Here is a 25,503-nt window from a genome sequence, read left to right as displayed (position 1 = left end):
GAGGGACAAAGGATCAGTGAGTTGTTTTTTGTACTCTTTTGTTCAGCAGCTTTTCCACCAAATTTGTATGCTGATGGAAGTGGTTGCTCCAGCAATAATCCCCTCAATCTCTTGCCTTCTAGGAGTCCTTAACTAGGGGACAGGAAATGAAGGAAGAATTCTCCTTGAAAGGAGCAGAGACATGATAAAACTGGAAGAGGCGGAACTTAGGTTACAGCTGAGTACGTCTTGATAGGTTTAATGGTGTCACCATAGGATAGAAACAGAAGATAACTTTTAAAAGTGATATAGGAATAAAAACTATCAACTGACCTAGGTAAAGGTAAAACTGACAGGCGGAATGGATTCCCGAGGGGCAGGAAGACACTTTCAGGAGTGGTAGATTAATTCATTATCTTAATTGTGGTGATGGCTCCATGGGTGTATACATAGGTCAAAACCTATCAACGTGCACACTTTAAACGTGTGGTTTATTTTATGTCAATTATAACGCAATACAGAATACAACTGGTAAACACACACACACAAGATGAAGTTGAAAAACATCTGCAGGCATTCCTTGATAAACCCATATTCTGGGTGGACAAGTGATTCATAGGACTCATAGAAACTCAAAGGATCTTAAGGCTAGAAGTCTCCTAGGATGTCCGGGCCTCCCGCCACGCCTCAGGGATCCGGTCTAGATGTGGGGAGGCGGGTAGCGAGGACAGACCATTCCTTTCCCATCGCAGTGGAGTCTTCGCGACTTCAGAGTTGGGTGGAGAGAGCAGTCAATCTGGTGCCCAGCATCTGCTTTTTTTCCAGAAGCCAGGGTCAGCATCAGGCATCAGCATCGGAAAACAAGGGAACAGGAGGGGAAGGAATCTCTGAAGACCGCTCTCCTCCAGGCCTAATCCGCTCGCGAATAAACGCTAAACAGATCACACGCAGCCCTGGCCGTGGAGATGACGTGAAGCTGGTTTCTGCCTTCCTACCGCGGCGGGGGGCGGCGGGGGGAATGGGTGAGGCGGCCGCCCTCTGGCTCTGTTTAGTTTTAGACCGGCCCATTCACTCCACAGTTTAGGTTTCAAGTCGACCCTATAAAATCGAAGGGCCAAGGTCCGGCCGAACCAGAGGAACTACATTTCCCAGCAGGCCGTGGGCGCCGGGGTGCCAGTCCTTCTTCCCGGCGCGTGCGGAGCAGTCTCTGGTTCTCGGTGTGCAGGCGGACGCATGGATCCCGCCGGCCGGTGGCAGAATCTGCCCAGCGGGCCTAGCCTAAAGCACTTAACTGACCCGTCTTACGGGATCCCACGGGAGCAGCAAAAGCCAGCGTTGCAGGAACTGACGCGGGCGCATGTCGAGTCCTTCAACTACGCTGTGCGCGAGGGGCTCAGCCACGCGGTGCAGGTGAGCGCGGCGTCCTCTCAGGCTCACATCTGCTCTGCGTTCCTCGGCGCCGCTTACCCCTGCGCGCCCCGCGACGTGGCGAAGCTCCAGGCGGGCAGAGGAGAGGGGCCTCTGGAGCAGGGAGGTGGGTGGGAGGATGCGTGTGTGGCTCTGGGGGAGAGGAAGATCCAGGCGGCGGGCGTGAGTGGGACCTGGGTGGAGTGGGGCACTGGCCTCGGGTTGGGGTCCCAGAGAGATGGCTGGGAGGTCCCAGTATAATCCCAAATAGTTGTACCCCTTGATCGCGCCAGACTCCTCGCGGGGCCTGGCAGTTGTAGTCTGAGTCGACTAGGGGAATACTAGATGTGGTTGTGATTGCTAGATTTTTTTGTGATGGGAATCGTAGTGTTTTGTAGGACAGTTTCAGTTTCTGATACTTGAACTGTCCAAATAATATGTGAGCCATTGAGGTTTCTCTGAAGATTAATTAATACTCCTTCACCGTTTGGCAAAAGATAAGGCTTATGGGAAATATTTGTATCGTATCTGTGAGAAAAACCGTATCTAATTAAAAGTTAATTGGCACTAGGGTTTATTAAAACTGAAAAAAAAGGGTCCAGGATTGAGATGATCAAGAAAGGGTTGCTCTAAAATAAAAAAGCACATCTACATAAGAATTTTTATGAGGAGTAATAGATAGACTGGTAGTTCTCAAACTTTTTGGTCCCAGGACCCCTCTCCCACTCCTAAAATTCTTGAGGGATCCTAAAGAGCTTTTGTTATCAGTATTTAGTCTATTAGAAATTAAAATTGAGAAATTTTTAAAATGCTAATTCATTTAAAAGATAAATCAATTATATATTAACAGTTTTAATAAAAATATTTCTGGGGAGGAAGATGAAAATGGCGGTAGCCAGGGTCTAGGTCCCAGGAGTCTGATGGCTTTAAAGGGCAGCTGGGACCATGGTGCTGTTGGGTACATAGACAGCCTCCCACATTACCAAGGATGTGCTCCTGGGGCCCTATCCCAAGACTCCAGAAGAACCGACCGCCACTGCTAGGAAGTATAACATGGGGATGGAAGACTACCAGCCATACTCAGATGACAGACAGCACGGGGGTATGTCGACTGCTGGAAGCTCCCTGACCTCTCATAGAAGGAGAGGGATCCATGTTATGACTGGGACCACCCAGACCTGAGGTTGAACTGGGGTGAACCGATGCAGTGGAACCTTGACATGTATATCAGGAACCTTGTGGACACATCCCCCATGTCTGTTTCCTGAAATCTCATGTGTAAGTACCTCTTGGTCTTCGTGGTCTTCATGGTGTTTGTGTTTTGGGCTGGGGAAACTTACCCCACCTACCAGCCCCTGGGACCAAAGTGGCATCCTTATAATAGTCCATACCTGGAAAGAGGCAGTGGTCCCACCAAAGAGCCCAAACTGGTGGTGGTTTATGAGATCTAAGGAGGTTTCATCAGCTTTATGCTCCCTAGTGGACTCCCTTATTTCTAGAGATTTAACCGTAATGAAATCCCATAAAACTTAGTGCTGTGGTTTAAATTTTTTTTTTCTAAAGCAGAAAAAATTAAAGGTAAATGATGTTTTTGCATATCTTTTAAATGTCTGGCTTATTAGAAGACAGCTGGATTGCCATTTCTGCTTCTGTATTCGATGGCTTGCGATATGTTGTTTTGATTGGAGTAGATGTGGAAAGTGCAGCCTGCACAGATAATGGTAACTGCAGCTTATCTGGTACCATAAGACTAGGTGAAAATGTTGTTACATAAAACAAAGTAAAGTAAATGACTAACATTTATAAAGGGAAGAATAGCCTTTGTCATATTGTTGTTTATTTAGAGTTTTGCCCAATTCCGAGTGGGGGAGATGGATTCCTTCATTCCGTGAGTCCAAATTAATGCCTCACAGTCATCTTTTCAGAATACATTCGATTCTCATTCTTCAGGAATTTGTATTTGTGAATTGCCTACTCACTAAAATGTATTTGTAATCCCCAAATCAATATTCACCAACATGTGCAGAGTGGTGACAAATTTGAATTGCCCCGTGTGCATCGTCCCAACTGAGGTCCAAGTAGGTGCTGCTCTGCTTTCTTGTTTCAGGCTCTCATACTATAAATAAGTATCCTTTTCAAAGTCTGTCCACTTTTTCCCATTCTGGTGCTTTTTCTTGGTGATTTTGCTGTTTAAGGTGGCCCTCAAGCCCAGTGGTAAAGTGCTGTCTAATGTTCCAACTGCAGAAAGTCTGTGACGTACCCCTTAAGAGAAAATCTGTGTTAAATAACCTTTGTTCAGTCATGAGTTAGTGCTGTTGACTGTGAGTTCAGTGTTAATGAATCAACAATATGTATTTAATAAGGTGTCCTTAAAACAAGGTTATGTATTGATCAGTTGACGAAGTGTGATCAGAGACTCAGAACCTAACTTTGTATTTCCCCAAGAACAGTGGTTCAGTATTCACTAATTCAGTGTCTGTGGCAACTTGATAGACCATAACTATCTCAAGTAATGAGATTGTATTGAAATATAGATGGTGCAGCTGTGGCTTGAAAAAGTGACTCTTCTCCCTTTTAAAAATTATTGCTTCGGGGCGCCTGGGTGGCACAGTGGTTAAGCGCCTGCCTTTGGCTCAGGGCGTGATCCCGGCGGTATGGGATCGAGCCCCACATCAGGCTCTTCTGCTATGAGCCTGCTTCTTCCTCTCCCACTCCCCTGCTTGTGTTCCGTCTCTCGCTGGCTGTCTCTATCTCTGTAGAATAAATAAATAAAATCTTTAAAAATAATAATAATAATAAAAATTTAAAAAAATAAAAATTATTGCTTCATCCTTAAATAGGACAGGTTAAAATTTCGTTTTAGAATAAAATATTAAATTCTAAAGCAATGCCAGCTTTCGATAAAATTTTAAAATTTAGGAAAGGTCAACTGAACTGACATGAGGAGGAGAACCTTCTTTATATTCTTGGCTCCATTTTCGGCATTCTTGTTCTAAAACGAAGGCTAGGAGGTTGTTCACAGTTGATATGTCAGAGAGCTCAGTGATGCCCTTTCCTCAGAACAGCAGAGCTCCCCCCAGGGAGTGGTGCAGAGAAGCAGCTCTTGTGGAATGGGAGGAACCGCCGGGACCACCACCTATGTGGCTCTGGCTTCAGGGCGAGGCCATCAGGGAATGAAATGTACAAATGTCAAAGAAGGGCATTAGACTGTCCGGTCCTAAATCAGGAGGATGCTTCCATATCCTTGCCCGTTAGCCGCAGTCCCATTTGTCTTGCCACGTACTTAGCAGACACCAGGTATAATAGAGAACTCAGGCACTTGGTTCAGAGAACAGCTCTGTTCTGTACACAACTGTACCCCGAGCCTGCTACGAATTTGACACATAGTAGACCTAGCTCACGATCTGAAGGAGCGCGTTGTCTATCGTTTCAGGGACTTGGAGTAGGAGGAGAATGGTTGTAGCTTTAACCATCTTCTTAGGTAGGTCACCTTCGGCATGATGGGCATCGGTGCTGGTAGAACGTGTGGGGTTTGGAAGAATCTTAGAGAAACAGGGCCTTGGAAACACAAGCAGTTCATCGTGTGACTTGTATTTCAGGCTATCCCTCCCTTTGAATTTGCTTTCAAAGATGAGCGGATCTCTCTTACTATTGTGGATGCTGTCATCAGTCCACCCATGGTTCCAAAAGGGAACATCTGCAAAGAGCTCAACATTTATCCAGCCGAATGCCGGGGCCGGAGGAGCACGTATCGGGGCAAGCTGACAGTGAGTACCAGTGACAGCATGTGACTCTCACTGTACGTTTGTGAGAGTAAGGCTGGTGCCTAGTACAACGTATACCCCAGTTCTGCTTTCTTAGTACTGTCGTCTAAGAGATCCCATCTTGTAGAACTAAAGCATAAAATCATTGACTTTACGGCCCTCTTCCTTAGTCTTCTAAAATACTTACTTATTCTCGTAGATCTGCATTCTTAAGTATTTTCTCCCTCTCCTTTTCCTCTAGGCTGATATCAGCTGGGCAGTGAATGGCATCTCAAGAGGAATCATTAAACAGTTTCTTGGCTACGTTCCCATCATGGTGAAGTCGAAGCTTTGCAACTTACACAGCCTTCCCCCCAGAGCCCTCATTGAGCACCATGAAGAAGCAGAGGTACCTGCGGGCGGCCAGTGGGCGGCAGGGCTAGGTGGCTGCAAGGCCAGGGGACGCTAGAGAAGCCTGAGGTGGGGGTGAGCAGATGCGGCACCTGTCAGGGGGAGTCAGGTTTTCTTTCTCTGCTCCAGCTTCTGGATGGGTAAAATGGGGCTGGCTGCCTTGGGTGCATCCTGTGGAGGGCTCAGAATGAGTCTCAAACGAGACAGTGTATGAAAAGTGGCTGTGCAGTTAGAGAACATTATTATTATGGGGGAAGAGATGATAGGTTTCTCCCGAGTTTTCTGTAGGATACGCGTTTAGAGATGTCTGCTTTACCATCAGAAAGAGTCTGTGAGCATATTAAATGCTTCCCCTACCTTCCCTTCAGCATTTCAGCTGCGGTCAGTGGTTTTGCAGTATTGAGCTGAAGTGTTCGAGAACAGACTCTGCGTGCAGTGGGGAGACTGGGTTATGGGGCAGGATGAGGGTGATGGTGTCAGATCTGGGTTTGACACCCAGCGGCTCCACGTACCAGCTTTGGGCACATTCCATCTTTCTGAGCCTCCGTTTCCTCTGCTGGGCATCACAACTGTGCCTCTCATTATTATGAGGATTAAATGGGATGGTAACATAGAGCACCTAGCATGCTTACAGCTGCTTCATAGTGGGGCAGTCGGCGTGTAGTAGCTTTTCATTTATTACAGAAGTAGGATACCAGAGCTGTAAAAAATATTTTCCTCTTTAGCTAATCTGAATTTCTGGTTTCCAGAGTTTTTGTACAAAGTTTTTTAACTAGGGGCGCCTGGGTGGCTCAGTTGGTTAAGCGTCTGCCTTCAGCTCAGGTCATGATCCCGGGGTCCTGGGATTGAGCCCCACATGGGGCTCCCTGCTCTGCAGAGAGCCTGCTTCTCCCTCTGCCTGCTCTTCCCCCTGCTTGTGCTCACTTTCTCTATGTCAAATGGATAAATAAAATCTTTAAAAGAAACAACAACACAAAATTTTTTTACTAATTTGGGAAACCTTATTTGCCTGGAAGTAAAATGGTTATTGTATTCATCTCTTTAGAGTAAGTTTGTTTTGTTTTGTCTTTTAAGTATCATTTGAAAACAAATCATTTTAGGGGACAAAAGGGCAAGTTAGGTCAGTCCCGTCCAGTGGAGGAAAGCACCCTGGTTTTCTTCCATACTTTTCTCCCAGGTCCCTAGAACCTTTTTAATGCCCTTGAGAAGACTGTTAATCCACACGAGGACAGTGTCCGTACAGTTTCTGAGGGGTCTGTAGACCCTTTCGCCTCCTTGTGCCTCCTCCGCGCACGTTGCACCACATCTGGCAGTTAGGTTCGTGTTTACAATTAACGTATCATTGTTTAACAAATTAGAATTCATCTCTTTGGCAGGAAATGGGAGGCTATTTTATAATCAATGGCATTGAAAAAGTCATCCGAATGTTGATTATGCCTCGGAGGAATTTCCCCGTTGCAATGATAAGACCAAAATGGAAAACCAGAGGGCCTGGCTATACTCAGTATGGTAAGTGGTAGTGACTTTTGGAATGTTCTCTTAAAAAAGTTCTGTGTTTCTAGGAAGCATTTCTGTGTTAAGATTTTATAGTGGGAAACCCTACTTTTTATTATGTATCATTTTTTTCACATTGAAAGAACACGTGTATTTATGGTATTACTTACGGAGATGGAGGTTGGCCTGACTTAACCGGAGGTAAGTATGGGCCTCAGAAGTCTTCTGGTGCAGGCTTCCGTGGCATTCCTCCTGGGGTCCCTGGCTGACAGCCACCTGGCCTCCAAGCACTCTCTGTGACAGTGCCTGGCTTCATAAGACAACATCTTAGAGTCTTGGGCAACCCTGCAATTAAATAACTTATTCCAATAATTGAGCTAAAAATCAGCCTCTAATGAAAGCTATACATACTATATCTAGAATAATAGCATCTCAGCAAGTCAGAATGCCTAGTCATTTGTTCTTTTGCATCACTGATGCAGAATGTCTTAGCAATCTTTGTTTAACGCTGAAACAAACTTAAAATCTATAAAATTCCGCTTTTCTCCATTTGAACTCTTGGGTCAAGCCATCATCTCTTGACTAGATTCCACAGGGTACGGGGGATATAAAGTGCGATATGATCAGACTCTGCAGAGTGCTAGCGATAATTAATGTGTTTAAGACATGGACCATGTTCCGGAAGGAAACTTTGAAGTCCAGTTACATTTGGCACTTTGGTTACTTTGGGTAGTTTTCATCCCGGGAGATTTTGCACCCTAGGGGACATTTGGCAAGGTCTGGTGACATTTTTAGTTGCCAGTCTTGGCTAACCTTGGTGATATGGCTCAGTTTTTAAGAGGGTAAAAATAATTCAGAAAAAAAAAATGATGGAAACAATTATGGTATTACTGAGTTTTTGACTTCTTGCTTTGTTTCAATAGGAGTGTCAATGCACTGTGTGAGGGAGGAACATTCTGCGGTCAATATGAACCTTCACTACTTGGAAAATGGCACGGTTATGTTGAACTTCATTTATCGGAAAGAACTGTTTTTTCTTCCTTTGGGATTTGCACTTAAGGTATGACTTCATGAATACATTTCTTTTGCTATGAAGAGCTTCACGGGGTGGGGGTCACATTCTTCGCAGAACGGATGGATGGGGTCTCCTCAGCAGAGTTCCTGCTATACCAGCTGTGCACTGCTCCATCACAATTGCCCAAAATTCAGTGGGTTAAACCATCAGTAAACATTTCCGTCTTACTGTTTCTGTGGCTGGGAATCTGGGAGTGGCTCGGGCTGGGGGCACGTCTGCCTCAGGGTCTCAGGAGTTGCAGTGAGATGTCAGTAGGGGCTGCTTGACCCGGCCGGAGGGTCCACTTCTAAAGTGGTCGCTCACGGCTGGCACATCAGTGCGGGCTGTTGGCAGGAGGTCCCACTTCTCCACGTGAGCCTTTCCGCAGGCTACTTGAGGTAGCTGTCTTCCCCAAGAGAGCTAGTCAAGAGAGCAAGGCTGAACCCACAGTCCCGTGTATGACCTGTCCTTGAGAGCCACACATCCACTTTTTCACCATATTGTCTCGGTCACGCGGGCCGGCACTGACTGAGTGTGGGAGAAGGCTGTGTAAGGCTGTGAGTACCAGAAGGCGAGGATCACTGGAGCCATCTTGCCATCGTCTTATCATACAAGCCAGGCCTTATCTCGGAGAGTTCATTTCGATTCACCAATTGTGGAGTGCTGATTTTTCTTGGGTATTAGAAAAATACAGAATTGTTACCTAACGGGTGAAATGGTTCAGTTATTACTAAAATTCAAAAGAAAACCTTTTTTTCTGTTCTAGGCACTTGTCAGCTTCTCTGATTATCAGATTTTTCAGGAGCTCATCAAAGGCAAAGAGGAGGACTCTTTCTTTAGGAACTCCGTTTCTCAGATGTTGAGGATCGTGATGGAAGAGGGTTGTTCCACACAAAAACAGGTCCTTAACTATCTAGGGGAATGCTTCAGAGTGAAGCTCAGTCTTCCTGACTGGTATCCGAACGAGCAAGCTGCAGAGTTTCTGTTTGAGTATGTGTGCTTTTGCTTACACTGCTTCTTGTGGCGCGGAAGCCGTCAGTGGTTCTCTGTATTGATTGTAGTTACAGGGGTGGCGAGTCGTCTGGGACTCAGAACGGCCCTGCGGGTAGGATTGTGGCCTAAGGAAGGAGGGGCTAGCTCTGTTTCTCTGGCCATCCTCACCTTTTCTTTTTATGGTAGTTTCATTTTATTTTATTGTACTTTTACACTTACGTTTTGAAACAACTTCAGACTTCCAGAACTGCTGCAAAAATAGTACAGTGGACACTTCGTTCACCGGTTGTTATCATTTTTACTACATTTGCTTTCTTAATTTCTCTGCATGTGGATAAACGGTTTTCTTTCTGCAACATCTGAAAGTTGTGGGCATCATGGCCCTTTCTTTCCCCAAGGCAAGGACTCTGTGTTGTGTAACCACCGTATAGTTCTTAGCACCATCTCTTTAGCCACAGGTCCCAGCTTGAGCCCTGGAATGGCCAGTGCAGCTGAGAAACTGAGTTCTGAAGTTTTGTTTTGTTTTGTTTTAAGATTTTATTTATTTATTAAAGAGAGAGCACAAGAAGGGGGAGCAGCAGGCAGAGGGAGAGGGAGAAGCAGGCTCCCCCCTGAGCAGGGAGCCCGATGCAGGGCTCGATCCCAGGACCCTGGAATCATGACCTGAGCTGAAGGCAGATGCTTAACTGACTGAGCCAGAGTGAAAAGCAGTTCTTTGACAATGAGTAGGCGCTTCTAGATAAACGGGAATTGGGCACCTTGGTCAGTAGATAATCAGGTACTAGTAGCAGCCAAATGGTTTTAAGCTTTGCTTTCTCTTTTGACAGCCAGTGCATCTGTATCCACTTGAAATCCAATACTGAAAAGTTCTATATGCTTTGTCTCATGACCCGGAAGCTCTTTGCCTTAGCCAAAGGAGAGTGCATGGAGGACAATCCTGATAGTTTAGTGAATCAAGAAGTCCTGACACCTGGTCAGCTCTTCCTTATGTTTCTGAAGGTAAGCACCTGCTGCTGTCATCCTAGGCAGCGGTCCCTCTCGTGGAATGGTGTGGCACTTTCCGCAGTAAAGTTCCTGCATGTTTATGATTTGTGGTCTGGGCGTTTTACATAGTCTGCCTTTTCTTTTTGTTTGTTTGCTGAGCAGTAAGGGACTTTATCAAAGATCTTCATTTACACCAAATTCAGAAATTTCCTTCATGGTTCTTAGAGGCTAAGTGAAGACAGCATCACATCTTAGTCATCACGTGACTGGCCTAACGTGTGTGATTTCCTTACTTTTGCACCGGCTTTGTTTTAAGCTTCTGAACCTCTGAGTGTGGGACACGGTAAGAATCTTCAGGAAGGTACACGACAGTGACATCATCTAAATTGCAGACTTCATGAGCCATCTCACTGAGTGCTGCCACAGGGATTGAGGTGTCCTGTGATTTCTGTGCTTGGTTCTGAGGGCTTCTTAATGGCGAGGGAGTGAGAGAGATCGCAGGGCTGCCCTTGCTGAACATGACAACAGATCGGGTGGGCGCCATTCTTCATCTTCTGTGGTGTCTGCCTGCCGTGTCTCCCCTCCCTGCCCTAGCCACCGTCTGCTCCACTTTATACACCTCAACCTTGCACCGGAGGGGCTGGTGAACCTCCCAGGAAGCTTCTGAGACGCCTTTCTGGCTTCTCTTGCTCTGTTGGGTGCAGCCCTGACATCCAAGTCCCCAGTCACTCGACTGCATTTTTTTTTTTTTTTAAAGATTTTATTTATTTATTTGACAGAGATAGAGACAGCCAGCGAGAGAGGGAACACAAGCAGGGGGAATGGGAGAGGAAGAAGCAGGCTCATAGCGGAAGAGCCTGATGTGGGGCTCGATCCCATAACGCCGGGATCACGCCCTGAGCCGAAGGCAGACGCTTAACCGCTGTGCCACCCAGGCGCCCCTCGACTGCATTTCTAAATCCAAAAAGTGCTAGCACCTAGAAAACGTGAGTGGGCAGGAGAACCTGACCTGCATTGCCGGAGGCCGTTTATAATTTTTATTGTTCTACTTAGTGTGACAGTTGTGCGTTTCACTGTAGATATGTGTTTGATTACACGCCACTGCCTCAGTCTTCAGAATAAGTGTTGGGCTTATGCACCTGCCCAAAGTCTGTCTTTCTAAAGTCTGGAAAATTCTTTCTACTGAAATGCATTCGGCCCAAGTGGTCCGTAATGTAGTGCTTCTTGAGGAAAGGTTTGTTGTGAGGCTTAAATAAATACGCAAAGTGCCAGCGTACAGTACCTGCCCAAGAAATGCCAGCTGCTCGCCTTAGCAAGTTAACGACAAAGTGAAGTAGGCAGTTGTGTGACTAGGGAGAGAGGTCAGCTCCTCATTCCCCCCCGTCTCCTCCTGTCTTGGGTTACAGAGCTGCTGCCAGTGTCTCCGATCCTCACTTGTGTCTTTCTTTCCTCTTTTCTGTCTCTTCTATCTTATTTTCCATTGTGTTTACATTTCTAGGAGAAGAGTCAGTCTTTCCTACTAGTTGTCAGCTCTCTTATATGTTGGGTGTCATTTGGAGACTTCAACCTCTTCTTAGTTTTTATTGTTAGGACAGCGGGCAGCTGCTTGGTCTCGAAGCTTTGTTTTTGTTGCCTGTTTCTGCCTGTTGACACTGTTCTGACTGCTTGATAAGAGCATTTTAATGAAAAACTTTTCTAAAGCCAGAGCAAACCCTTAGTGTCAATAATCTTGACTGGGAGCAGTTTTGCCCCACTCCAAGGGACATTTGACAGTGCCTGGAGACAGTGTGGGTTGTCACAGCCTTAGGGTGCTACTGGCGTCCAGTGGGTAATGGCCAGGGACACTGCTGGACATCTGCGCGGGTGCACGGGCCCTCACCACAAAGTACTCTCTAGCCAAACTGTCAGTAGTGCTGAGGTGAAGAAATGCCGATCCACGGGAGTTTGCAGCTTCTGTCTTAAGAATGCCTGACCTACACTAGTGCATTGATAGGCTGGTTTTCAGGTTTATAGGCCAGACGTTTTCCATGTCAAATGTATAAATCAGTGGGCCTTTATTGCAGACGTACAGATTATGTGGGAGTAAATACGAAACATGAATAATTTGAATGTAATGGCTTCAATCTTATTTCAGGAAAAAATGGAATCTTGGTTAGTGTCTATTAAAATAGCTCTAGACAAGAGGTCTCAGAAAACGAATGTGTCCATAAACACTGAAAATTTGATGAAGATTTTCAGTCTGGGAACAGACCTTACAAAGCCATTTGAATATCTTCTTGCCACTGGGAATCTGCGTTCTAAAACAGGTAAAATTAAATCAATTGGCTTCATTTTAGTTACATTTTATTTGTTCAGTGTAGATTTTTGTATTGCTGAGAGAGGTTCTCTTTGAAAGTGAACCTGTCCCTTTCAGTAAAGACCGATTTCATGTTGTAGATTTGACAAGTGTGTATCAGTCTGAAAGGCCTGAGACAAGGCATCTGTAGACCTTAAATCCACTCTCGTTGTCACATGCATCTCTGTGCTCCTGCCAGAATACTAAGACAGCATAGATCTGTGAGGAACGGTTACCAGCACAGGTAGTCTGGGAGGGCTGTCGATACGTGCCCGTCCCTAAACCAGGTGCATCAGAAAGACCTGAAAAACGTACATGGTCATTGAGGGCCCAGAAATCTTTTTTTCTAAAACAGATGGTACTGATGCAATTTATTTTTTTAGGACTAAAAACTTCTTACATATTCTCCAACCTGTCTGATGAGTCCCATTTAGTTACTTGCTATTTCTTAGTCATTTAATGTTTCCCACAAAGGAGGTAGTAGGAGAGGAGAGAGGGAACCAGGAGGGCTAATATAATTTGGGAAATCGGGATTTTTACTGCCTTTTTACTAGTAGTTTCGTAAACTCTTCCCACTCATCAGAGCTAATAAACTTTGTAATAGTTCACTCTGCGATTTATAGTGTGCCCTGAGGTGTTTGTCCTCAGAGCCTCAAATCAAAGTAGACTTGTGTTTTTAAGTTGAGCCTGTTTCTGAACGATTTTTGTTTTATGAAGGTCTTGGCTTCCTGCAAGATTCTGGCCTTTGTGTTGTGGCTGATAAGCTGAACTTCATACGCTATCTCTCCCATTTCCGCTGTGTGCACAGAGGGGCTGATTTTGCCAAGATGAGGACCACCACGGTACGCAGGCTGCTGCCGGAGTCCTGGGGCTTCCTGTGTCCCGTGCACACCCCAGACGGGGAGCCCTGTGGCCTCATGAACCACTTGACCGCTGTGTGCGAGGTCGTCACACAGTTTGTATACACGGCGTCTGTTCCCGCTTTGCTGTGCAGCTTGGGTATGTGGGGTGCGGCCAGAAGCCGTCTTGTTTGGGGGTGTGGGTTTTAACAGGCGAACTATTAAGGTTTGCTTTTTTAGGGGCTGAAGAGAGAATTCCTGCAAGAATTCTGTTTCTTCTGGGCAGGAGTTGGGCTGGTCTCTTGGCTCTAATATAGGTCAGGTGTATTTTTTTTTTTTTTTTTTTTTGAGAATGAGTGAAAGAGAAATTAAATATTGTAGTTTTGTTTTTTCACCACCACCATCCCCCCAAAAGATGTCAAAGCATTTGAAATATAGTAGCATTCAGCATTTAATATCAGAAATAACGTTTTGGGTCACTCTCCCTGCATCTGGTGACTCGACCGCTGCATCTCCAAGTAGGAAAACCAGTGTCATTTTGCAGGAAGACAGTTAAAAAGGAGTTGTCTAGTCTGTGCCCTGATGTCATCAGAGCCATAGCCTTTGTTCCTGGGGACCTTCTAGCTGCTCTCTCTGCCTTGGTAGAATGTCCTGGAATGACCACAAAAGCAAATACATTTTAGCAAGTAGGCAAATTCACAGGTGTGGAATCCACAAATAATGAAGATCAAATCTAGTTAGGTTTTGGCGGGAAAGTTAATCTATTGACATGGCTCAGATCAAAATGTAGAAGGTAGACAATGGAAAGCCTCTCTTACATCCTTGTCCCCCAACTGCTTGTCCCCCCACCCCCATGACAGAGTCACTAGTTGCTCCGTGTGTCCTTGCTGAAATGATTTAGAAACATTCAAGTGATACAAAAATGTTCTGGCTTAAAGACAAGATCTCTAGAGGTCTAGAATGATGAAGCCATTGCTGAGCCCATCTGGAGGGAATGCTGGCGGTAGGGGAAAGCATCGTGATGTGAGCATTCTGTTTGTTCACTTCGCCAGGCGTCACTCCGGTTGACGGAGCTCCACATCGACCGTACGCCGAGTGCTACCCCGTCCTGCTGGATGGCGTCATGGTTGGCTGGGTGGATAAGGAGCTTGCACCTAGCATTGCAGATTCTCTCCGACATTTTAAGGTGATCTTGGGTCTTTGTGAATTGTCCTATGCCTTGATCTTAGTTTGTCGGTCGTTTGCTCATTTTTGAGGTAGCCCCAGGGCCGTCTAGAGTGGTCAGGGGGTCTGGAGGTCAGAAGCTAATTCCAAAAGTGCCTGGGGGCACCTGGGTGGCTCAGTAAGTTAAGCGTCTGCCTTTGGCTCAGGTCATGATCCCAGGGTCCTGGGATCGAGTCCCGAGTCAGGCTCCCTGCTCAGCTGGAGTCTGCTTCTCCTTCTGCTGCCAGTCCCCCTGCTTGTGCGCTCTCTCTGTCAAATAAATAAATCTTTTAAAAAAAAAATTATACAGAAGTGCCCATACGTCCCCTATAGTGGTAGAGTCTTGTCCTGTGCTGGCTTCGTAGGTTGGCGTCGTGACAGATCCTTCAACCTGAAGGCATTTTTTTGCATAGTTTCCTTGAGGCCCCAGTCTAACAAATTTTAACTTTTTTTGTTTTGTAAATACTAGTGGCATATAGGGGGCCTCAAAATACCTTTTTTTATATTTCAAGTAATATTAAAGATAGGCAAGATGTAAGTCATGTCCTGTTGGCTTCTGGATCTTGAAAGTTTATTTTATTTATTTTTTAAAAAGATTTTATTTATTTGACAGAGAGAGAGGCAGCGAGAGAGGGAGCATAAGCAGGGGGAGTGGGAGAGGGAGAAGCAGGCTTCCCGCTGAGCAGGGAGCCCGATGCAGGGCTCAATCCCAGAACACTGGGATCATGACCTGAGCTGAAGGCAGACACTTAACGACTGAGCCACCCAGGCGCCGCTTGAAAGTTTATTTTTAAAAAGTCAAATAGATCTCCTGAAGTTTTTCATCATCCCGGACTGAAACTCTGTACTCATTCAACAGGAGCTCCCCATTTCCCCGTACCCTAATTCCTGGTAACCGCTATTCTGCTTTTCTTTGTGAACTCTGACTTTGCTAGGTACCTCATGTCAGTGGAATCATACAATGTTTGTCCCTTTGTGTCTGGCTTATTTCACTCAGCATAATATTTTCTAAGTTCATCCATGTTGCAGCATGGGTCAGAATTGCATTCCTTTTTAAGACTGAGGAGTATCCCGTGGTATACACCAGCACATTTTGTTTAGCCATTCATTCACTGGTGGACACCTGGGTTGCTTCTGCTGTCTGGCTGTCATGCATAATGCTGCTATGAACCTGGGTGTACAAGTACCTGTTCGAGTCCCTGCTTTCAGTTTTTGGGTGTCTACCTAGAATTGGAACTGCTGGATCATACGGTAATTCCGTGTTTCATTCTTGGGTGTGTTTGGGGAAAATCTGTAATAAATTCCCTTAGATGTATACTGAGTGTATTATATTAGTTTATTCCCTAATAGTCATCATTCTCTAATAATAGTGATGAATAATGAATCCTAATTTCCTGGAATAAATCCCACTTGGTCATGGTGTATTTTTTTAATTGACCTAAGTATCTGCTTTGTAAAAAGAATTAGGACGTTTTCCCTTCTTTTCAATGCCCTGGAACAGTTTATGGATCATTGGGTTATCTGGTCCTAAGTCTGCTAGAATTCCCCTGTGAAACCATCTGGCTCTAGTACTTTTTTGGGTGTAGTTTCTGGATATCTTTCTTTCTTTTTTCTTTTTGTCCCCTAAGACTTTATTTGAGAGAAAAAGAAACAGAGCACAAGCAGGTGGAAGGGCAGAGGGAGAGAGAGAAGCAGACTCCCCATTGAGCAAGGAGCCCATGTGGGGCTCGATCCCAGGACCCTGGGATCAGGACCTGAACTGAAGGCCGGTGCTTAACTGACTGAGCCACGCAGGTGCCCCTGGATACCTTTATTTCTAATATGGAAATTGATCATCTTTTAAAAAGCTTTCTACCTCTATTGAGGTCTGTTTTAGTAAACTGCATTTTATCCATTTCATCTTGATTTCTTAGAGGTATGCAGAGTATACCCCTGATTTTAAAATTTAGTTTCATTGGATTTTTTCCGGTTGTCATTTCTTCGTACATTTGTGTGTGTGTCCCCTTTTTCCCCTTGATTAGGTTAAGCAAGGGGTGTTGATTTTTTTTTCCCGTTTTTAAGAACCAAGAATTTTGATTTGTGCTTTGAACCTTTTTCAGTACTATACCTCATTAATTTCAAGTTTTATCTTTGTTAACTTGGGGTTGTGTGTGTGTGTGTGTGTGTTTTGGTGGTTTTTTTTTTTTTTTTTTAGCTTTTGCATTAAGATTTTAATCCATCTATTTTTCTTGAAGACTCGATTAGCTGTGACTCCCCTTAAGTTCTGATATATAGGTTTCATTATTTTTTCACATGACTGTAATATGGGTTTGTATTTTACCCAGAAGTTGATTAATAGAAGTTTTGTTGTTTTGTTTTTTTAAATTCCAGGTGGAAGGGCCTTTTCATTGAACACAGTTTAAAATAAAACCAGTAATGTACTATATTCTAGACATCAGAGGACAAAGTTTCACTTAGTGTGTTCACACACACCTTCTTGGTTTATCTTTCCCCCATCCTCCCCTGTTACCATTTTGCCGCATAGTGGGGCTGAGCCCCCCAGAGGGCAGGGCTTTTGCCAACTGTGGATACTGGGTGAGTGGCATTCTGTGTGGTGATGAGACTGGCAGGGCACTAGGTTGTTACTGGTATAACTAATTTCCTGATACTGCTTTTTATATTTGACCTCCTTTCCCATTCTGCCCACCTCCTGGGTGGCAGGGGATAGATGAAAAACACATCACTCCTTCTTAATTGAACTCTCTTTTTGTTGAAAACAGGTGTTGAGAGAAAAAAGAATTCCTCCCTGGATGGAAGTGGCCCTTATCCCCATGACAGGAAAACCAAGTCTGTACCCAGGATTGTTCCTCTTTACCACTCCTTGTAGACTGGTGCGGCCGGTGCAGAACTTGGAATTAGGCAAAGAAGAACTAATTGGAACTATGGAGCAGGTGCGCAGAGCATTGTGATTGGTGCCTGTGTGTGCTCGTGTGGTATGCAACTTTCGGAGACTTAATAACCACTGTATTTTAAAAGTGTTATCGGGGGGCGCCTGGGTGGCACAGCGGTTAAGCATCTGCCTTCGGCTCAGGGCGTGATCCCGGCGTTATGGGATCGACCCACATCAGGCTCTTCCTCTATGAGCCTGCTTCTTCCCTCTCCCACTCCCCCTGCTTGTGTTCCCTCTCTCGCTGGCTGTCTCTATCTCTGTCGAATAAATAAATTTAAAAAAAAAATCTAAAAAAAAAATAAATAAAAGTGTTATCGGGGCGCCTGGGTGGCTCGGTCAGTTAAGCGTCCAACTCTTGATTTCGCTTAAGCTCACGATCTCAGGGTTGTGGGATCGAGCCCCACATCAGGCTCCCTGCTCAGTGGGGAGTCCGCTTCAGATTCTCTCTCCCTCTCTATCTGCCCCTTCCCCTGCTGCCTGCTTTCTCTCTCAAAAAAAAAAAAATCTTTTTATAAAGAAAGTGTTGTCATTGTTTAATAACAATTGGGCATTTGAAAGAAAATCAGAGCTCACTCTCTGCCTTCTCTGTGACCAGCGCAGAGCAGTTTTCACATGGCCCCTCCGCCCACACATTGAGGGAGAGGGTGGGTGGTCACATTACCCGCCTTCCCATCCTGCCCAGCTCCTTTGCATCTGGCTCTGCCTCACCACCTCAGGTGGTGAGGTGGGAACATTCAGTGAGACTTAAAATATTTGCCTACGTCTTTGCAGTTGCGAAACTGTGGGCTTTGTGCTACCTTAAAATGTCTTTCTTCCTGTGCTTCACCGTTGGACCAGGGTGGATTTAGGATGAAATGTGTCAGGCAACAGTAGTTCTGACTGGAAGCCTCCCTGTGCTTCCCAGTGGATCCCATCAGTGTTCATGATGCTGAGTGGGGAAGGTTTTCGTTCGTCTTTGAGCCTTAGACTCTGAGAGAGGAAGAGTCAATATGTTAGCAGTCGTTCTGTGCCATGAACTTCCTCATCCTTCCTCTTTTCCAGATTTTCATGAACATCGCCATCTTTGAGGATGAGGTTTTGGCTGGAGTTACCACTCACCAGGAGCTCTTCCCTCACAGCCTGCTGAGTGTGATCGCCAACTTCATCCCTTTCTCCGATCACAACCAGAGTCCTCGCAACATGTACCAGTGCCAGATGGGTAAGACGGAGGGGAGGGGGGTGGTATCCACACAAGAAAGGCGCTCGTAACTTTTTTATTGTGATATCATTTCAAACTCCAAGAAATGTGAGCATGGCACAAAGAACTACCATAAGCCCTTTATGTAGATTCTGTTAACATTTTGTCCCACGTGTACTGTTTTTCATTTGGAGGTAAGTTGCAGACACGATGCCCCACCAGCCCTAAATATTTCATTGTGTATTTCCTGACAGTAAGGGTGTTTTCTTGCATATAACAAGGGCAAGTGTTAACATCAGGAAGTTCAACATTGATATCATTATACTGCTTTGTAGTCCTTACTCGGATATTGACTGTCCCAAAAATATCGGTTATGGCACATTTTTTTCTGTGTAGCACCCAGTCCAGGATCACATGTTGCATTTAGTTGTCGCATCTCTTTAGATCCTTGGCCTTTGTCTTTTTTGACACTGACATTTTTGAACAAAAGGGTAATTTATTTTGTGGAATGCTCTTCGATTTGGATTTGTCTGAGATCTTGTGAATTGATTTTTGAAGAACACAAGCTGTTGTCACCCACACCTCACCACTTCCGGTGCTCTGCCTGCCTCCTCATGATTCCGGTTTCCATTAAGTGTCTATCCCTTGAGCCTGAAAACCTTCCTTTAGCACTTTTTTTATAGTTCAGGTTGCTGGTTGCGAATCCTCTTGGTTTGTATTTCTCTGAAAGTGTCTCTGTTTGTCTTTGCTTGGAACTGGATGTACGATTCTGATTTGACAGTTATAATTTTTCAGCACTTAAGAGATATTACTGGGTCTCTTCTTGGTCTCTGTCATTTGTGCTAGAAGTCAGTGGTGATACATGTCGTCATTTGCTTGTATATAGTGGTTATTTTCCCGTCCCTAAGATTTTCTCGTTGTATCTGGTTTGTAGCCGATTGAGTGTGATCTGCTAGATATGATGTTCTTTGTGCCTGGGGTTTACTGGTCTTCTAAAATCTGTTTTAAAAGATTTCATCAGATTTGTAGTTTTCTGCCATTATTTCTAGAAACACTGCTTCTGCCCCATTCTCTCATACCTCTGAGATTTCCCTATGTGTCATCTATGTTAAACCTTTTTTTTTTTTAAAGATTTTATTTATTTATTCGACAGAGAGAGACAGCCAGCGAGAGAGGGAACACAAGCAGTGGGAGTGGGAGAGGAAGAAGCAGGCTCATAGCGCAAGAGCCTGATGTGGGGCTCGATCCCATAACGCCAGGATCACGCCCTGAGCCGAAGGCAGGCGCTTAACCACTGTGCCACCCAGGCGCCCCACATTTGTTTCTTTTTTATACTTTCTATTTTCTCAGAGATTGCTGTCTTCTTTGTGAACATATTTTCCTTTATGTTTTTGAGCATAGTTGTAACAGGTTTTTAAACCATTGTCTGCTAATTCTAACACCTTTTTTTTTGAGATTTATTTATTCATTTATTAGAGAGAGAGAGTGCTCTCGTACCCAGAGGGAGAGGGAGAAGCAGACTCCCTGCTGAGCAGAGAGCCCAACGTGGGGCTCGACCTGAGCCACCCAGGTACCCTGCTAATTCCAACATCTTGGTCATCTCAGGATTAATCTCCATTGATTACATTTTTTCTTGAGTATGGGTTGTGTTTTCCTGTTTCTTTGTATTCCTGGTACTATTGGATCATATCAGGAACATTGTGAATGATAGGTTTTAAGACTCTGGGTTCTGTTATGTTCCTTTGAAGAGGACTGGTTTTTAGATTCAACTGATAGGTAGCTGAACACAGGAGTTAAAGTATGTTCTTTTAGCCTTAGGTGGGCTGCTTAGATCTGTCCCATGCATATGTAGTTCAGTCCACCAAAGATCTGGACTCAGTTTATATGTAGAATTTAAGGGTCTCCCTTTATGGTTCTTCGTTTCTAAAACTTCCCCCCTTACTATCCAGTTGCTGTTGTGTTCTGAACTCTATTCCTTGGCTTTTCAAGCTAGTAAAACTATAGGTTTCTATCTAGGTTGTAGCCACTGTAGTGACTGCACCATCAGGCCAAAACAGAGAAAAACATTAAAAACCGATCAAGCTAGTAGTTCACTGTGTTCCGTTTCTTTTGTCCAAGTGTAAATTCCTCTCCAGTTCTCCCTGCCTTTGGTTACTCTCCAGTGCTTTCAGACTGTGTGTGTGTGTGTGTGTGTGTGTGTGTGTGGGCATGCACGCACGCCCTGTGGTGGTTTTTTGTTTTGTATTGTTCTGGGTCTTATGTACTGAGTGTGGTCTTGTAGGAGTAGCCTTCTATTACTGGAAGCTGGAAGTCTCCTTTTCTATATTTTAAAATTCCACTATGTATGTATGTATATGTGTGTATATATATATACACACACACACACACACATATATTTAGTCTTAGAAATCATTTTGTTTCAGATTGATTTTCTATAATGTAAAGTAGTAGAAGGAAGTCTTACTTCCCTACCCTGTGTACCCCACACCCAGAATTAACAAATATTGACATTTTGCACTGTGTGTGTAAGAAAGTAACCTGATAATGGTTACTGTCCCCTTTTCACCCCTTCTCTTCCTCCACTAGTAATACCCTGTAGTTTATATATATCCTGGATTATCCCCTTGTTATGTTTTTCTTACGTTATACACATGTCCACAAACTAGCACGGCATTGTCTGGGATGTGTTACAAATGTGCGTAGATCGTGTAACGCTAATGGCCTCCTGTGCTTTCTCAGCGTCGTCTTCATGGTCTGCTTACATAGATTCGTGTGGTTCTGCTTCATTCAGGCCGTGTATTAGTCTGCAGTGAGCAGAACCACCACGATGGATTTAATCATTCCCCTATGATAAATGTTTTATTGGTTCCAATTTTATATATGACCTTTATAATCAAGGGGAAAAAACAAGATGCTACGGGTTTTTTTCCCTTTGTAGGGAAGCAAACCATGGGCTTTCCACTTCTTACTTACCAAGCTCGATCAGATAATAAACTGTATCGTCTTCAGACTCCACAAAGCCCTTTAGTGAGACCATACATGTATGATTACTATGACATGGATAACTATCCAATTGGGACAAATGCCATCGTTGCTGTTATTTCTTACACTGGCTACGATATGGAAGATGCCATGGTAAGTTCTACCAAGAGATGTACATTCCTTTTAATTTTTAACTTTCTGTTTACTGTTTTTCTATGTCCTAACATGTGAGTACTCTGTTAAATATTAATCGCTCGTCTCCATTGAAAGTGGCAAGCCCTGCGGGATAGTCACTAAATATTCAGATATGCGTATATTGTGCGTATTTGAGTGCATAGTATGAGTAGATATTGAATGCATATAGTCTTGGGTAAATCTACTTTTTATATTTATGCATGATTAGGTTGTAAGCCATTTATAAATGGGTTTTAATAGTGAGGTGGCTTGGAAAATGTGGAGTGTTTTGTTTAAGATTTTACTTATTATTTCTTTGAGAGAGAGAGAGAGCATCAGCAGTGGGGAGGGGAGAGGGAGAGGGAAAAGCAGACTCCCCACTGAGCAGGGAGCCTACCACAGGGCTCGATCCAAGGGTCCTGGGATCAGGACCTAGGCCAAAGGCAGATGCTTAACTGACTAAGCATGCAGGCGCTCCTGAAAATTTGGAGTTTTTAAATTAGAATGCCAGTTATCCTAAACCAAGTATTTTAATTCTAACCATTTTTATTGTGAAAATCCCCATTTGGCCGCAGTCTCTTAAATGAATGATTCTTTGACCTTGTAGATTGTGAATAAGGCCTCCTGGGAACGAGGCTTTGCCCATGGAAGTGTCTACAAGTCCGAGTTCATAGATCTTTCTGAAAAAATTAAACAAGGAGATGATAGTCTGGTGTTTGGAGTCAAACCTGGTGACCCGCGGATTTTGCAGAAGTTAGATGATGACGGATTGCCGTTTATTGGAGCACAGCTACAGTACGGGGATCCGTATTACAGCTACCTGAACCTCAACACCGGGGAAAGCTTTGTGATGTACTATAAGTAAGTTCGGGTACCCAGTGCTATTTTTTAAAGGCTGTTTCTCACTGAAATTGCTGAGGTCAGTGAAAGTTATCTTGTAACAGGAGAATTTTGGAGAAGATATAAGTGGTAGCTCAGTTACTAACTCAGTCATAACTGAATGGGCATTTCTTATAAGAGACAAAGTTCTGTGTCTGCTGGATGGCCTTTGGTTTTCTACTTCTCTTGTCTGTTATGATTTGACAGGCTGCCTGTGAATTTTAAAACTAGGCTATTCAGACTTGATCATCTCTCTCATGCATATTGTTAGGGTTTTCCCTAGCTAAAAAGTCAAGTTCGTGATGCCTCTTGTTAAAAGTAAAAAATGTGTAGCTTATTTGACATCTATGAAATGGTTTCAGCAGTAGGTCTTCGTAATCGTGTTCTGGTGTTCTCTGTTGCTGTCCTTTCAGACGAGCAGAGTTAGGTCGCGAACAGAATAGTAGCCCTGCTTGTAAACACTCTTAGGGATACCAACTCTATTTGGACTGGAGAATAGATGTGAGAGTAAGTTTTACAAATATCCCTTATGAAGATGAAGCACTAATTACGTCAATAAAACTTAGACGTCTTTGTCATTTTAAAGAAAATAGTTTGACCTTCCGTCTGCTTTTTTTTCCCCAGGAGTAAAGAAAATTGCATTGTGGATAACATCAAAGTGTGCAGTAATGACACTGGCAGTGGGAAATTCAAGTGTATTTGCATCACGATGAGAGTCCCCCGGAACCCAACTATCGGAGATAAATTCGCTAGTCGCCACGGGCAGAAGGGCATCTTGAGCAGGTTGTGGCCAGCGGAGGACATGCCGTTCACCGAGAGCGGGATGGTCCCAGACATCCTGTTCAATCCTCACGGCTTCCCCTCGCGCATGACCATTGGGATGTTAATTGAAAGCATGGCAGGGAAGTCCGCTGCTCTGCACGGTCTGTGCCACGATGCGACACCCTTCACCTTTTCAGAGGAGAACTCGGCCTTAGAGTACTTCGGCGAGCTGTTAAAAGCCGCTGGCTACAACTTCTACGGCACCGAGAGGTTGTACAGCGGCATCAGTGGGATAGAACTGGAAGCAGACATTTTCATAGGCGTGGTTTATTACCAGCGTTTACGCCACATGGTCTCAGACAAATTCCAGGTTAGAACCACGGGAGCCAGAGACAAAGTCACGAACCAGCCTATTGGAGGAAGAAATGTCCAGGGTGGCATCCGTTTTGGGGAGATGGAGCGGGATGCTCTTTTAGCTCATGGTACCTCTTTTCTCCTCCATGACCGCCTCTTCAACTGCTCGGATCGCTCGGTAGCCCACGTGTGCGTGAAGTGTGGTAGTTTACTCTCTCCGCTGTTGGAGAAGCCACCCCCTTCTTGGTCTGCCATGCGCAACAGAAAATACAACTGTACTTTGTGTGATCGCAGCGACACTATCGACACTGTTTCTGTGCCTTACGTTTTCCGGTATTTCGTAGCTGAACTGGCCGCTATGAACATCAAGGTGAAACTGGATGTCATTTAACTCGATGTGGCCTTTTGGGTTAGGAGAACTGTCAGATTAAAACAAAATACACCTTGAGCTCAGTGAAGATGTGACTTGGTTGCTCTGGAGTTTTTTCAAGGGTATTTGAGTTTTCCACCAACCAAGAATCTGGCAACTAAGAATTCAGGATTTCTGAGTCTGACCAGTATAATAACTACTGAAGTTGATTTTCAGTAAATTTGTTCAAAAATTCCACAAGTAGGGGCGCCTGGGTGGCACAGCGGTTAAGCGTCTGCCTTCGGCTCAGGGCGTGATTCCGGCGTTATGGGATCAAGCCCCACATCAGGCTCCTCCGCTATGAGCCTGCTTCTTCCTCTCCCACTCCCCCTGCTTGTGTTCCCTCTTTTGCTGGCTGTCTCTATCTCTGTCGAATAAATAAAATCTTAAAAAAAAAAAAATTCCACAAGTATCTTAAAAAATGATACACTGATAAGTAGAAGGATATATAGGGAAGTCTTTCCAACCCCAGGGTCTTTGTACCCTGCTTTCAGTACATTTCTGTCTAGCACAGAGGAATCCAATACAAATACAATGCAAGCCATATATGTAATTTTATATTTGCTTATATCCACATTAAAGTAAAAACCAAAGGTAACTCTGTTGAAGTGTAATTGTTACATAAAACCGCGCGTAGTTAACGTGTACAATTTGATGGGTTTGAGCATATGTATACCTGTGAAACGATCACCACAATCGAGGTAATAAACATCACCTCCAAGACTCCTTGTGCCCTTTGGGGTGGTGTGTGTGTTTTTTTGGTAACAACACTGAATTTGACATCTACCCTTTTAGCACACGTTTAGGTGTACGATAGGGTATGGTTAACTACAGGCGGAATTGATTCATCTTGTATCCGTGCAACTTCACACCTGTTCAGCAGCAACTCCCCATTTCCCTCCAGCTCCTGGTAGCCATCGTTCTAGGCTGTGAGTTTGACTCTCTTAGATATCACATACAAGTGAGATCATGCAGTATTTGTGCTTCTGTGACAGGCTTATTTCACTTAGCATAATGTCCTTCGGTTTTATCCATGTTGTTGCGTATGGCAAGGTTTCCTTTTTTTTTTAAGGCTGAATAATATTCCATTGGATGTGTATGGCACATTTTCTTTACCTGCTCATCTTTTTTTTTTTTTTTTTTAGATTTTATTTATTAGAGAGAGAAAGCACCGGCAGTGAGGGGGTGGGAGAGGGGAGAAGCAGGCTCCCTGGAGCCCAATGTGGGGTTCAATCCCAGGACCCCGGGATCATGACCTTAGCCGAAGGCAGATGTTTAACCACCTGAGCCACCCAGGCGCCCCTATTGTTCATCTCCTGATGGACATTAAGTTTGCTTCCATACCTTAGAAAAACAGTGTTCATATGCTATATTTTATTTAATGTAATATAGTCA

At 44.5% G+C, this 25,503-nt stretch overlaps 1 protein-coding gene and 1 pseudogene across 1 annotated transcript; both read left to right on the top strand.

The window, feature by feature from the left end:
* Positions 1-1,212: 1,212 nt before the first annotated feature.
* POLR1B (RNA polymerase I subunit B) lies at positions 1,213-24,831 on the top strand. The gene is made up of 15 exons (XM_019807080.2): positions 1,213-1,389; positions 4,986-5,153; positions 5,392-5,538; positions 6,917-7,049; positions 7,958-8,094; positions 8,855-9,078; positions 9,909-10,080; positions 12,200-12,371; positions 13,118-13,399; positions 14,292-14,425; positions 17,202-17,372; positions 18,413-18,569; positions 21,487-21,683; positions 22,312-22,565; positions 23,208-24,831. The coding sequence occupies exons 1-15, from the start codon at positions 1,213-1,215 to the stop codon at positions 24,088-24,090; spliced, it is 3,408 nt and encodes a 1,135-aa protein (XP_019662639.2). The 3' UTR covers positions 24,091-24,831.
* On the top strand, positions 1,404-3,996 carry LOC117802016 (annotated as a pseudogene).
* Positions 24,832-25,503: the final 672 nt, after the last annotated feature.

Source organism: Ailuropoda melanoleuca, chromosome 4 (assembly GCF_002007445.2).
Source record: "Ailuropoda melanoleuca isolate Jingjing chromosome 4, ASM200744v2, whole genome shotgun sequence".
Lineage (NCBI taxonomy): Eukaryota > Metazoa > Chordata > Mammalia > Carnivora > Ursidae > Ailuropoda > Ailuropoda melanoleuca.
Note: the sequence above shows the minus strand (reverse complement) of the source record. Positions and strands in the feature narration are given on the sequence as shown.

Coding starts and splice junctions, on each gene's coding strand:
- POLR1B (XM_019807080.2), top strand. CDS start 1,213: ATGGATCCCGCCGGCCGGTGGCAGAATCTGCCCAGCGGGCCTAGCCTA. Junction 5,154..5,391: donor CGTATCGGGGCAAGCTGACA/GTGAGTACCAGT, acceptor CTTTTCCTCTAG/GCTGATATCAGCTGGGCAGT. Junction 12,372..13,117: donor GAATCTGCGTTCTAAAACAG/GTAAAATTAAAT, acceptor TGTTTTATGAAG/GTCTTGGCTTCCTGCAAGAT.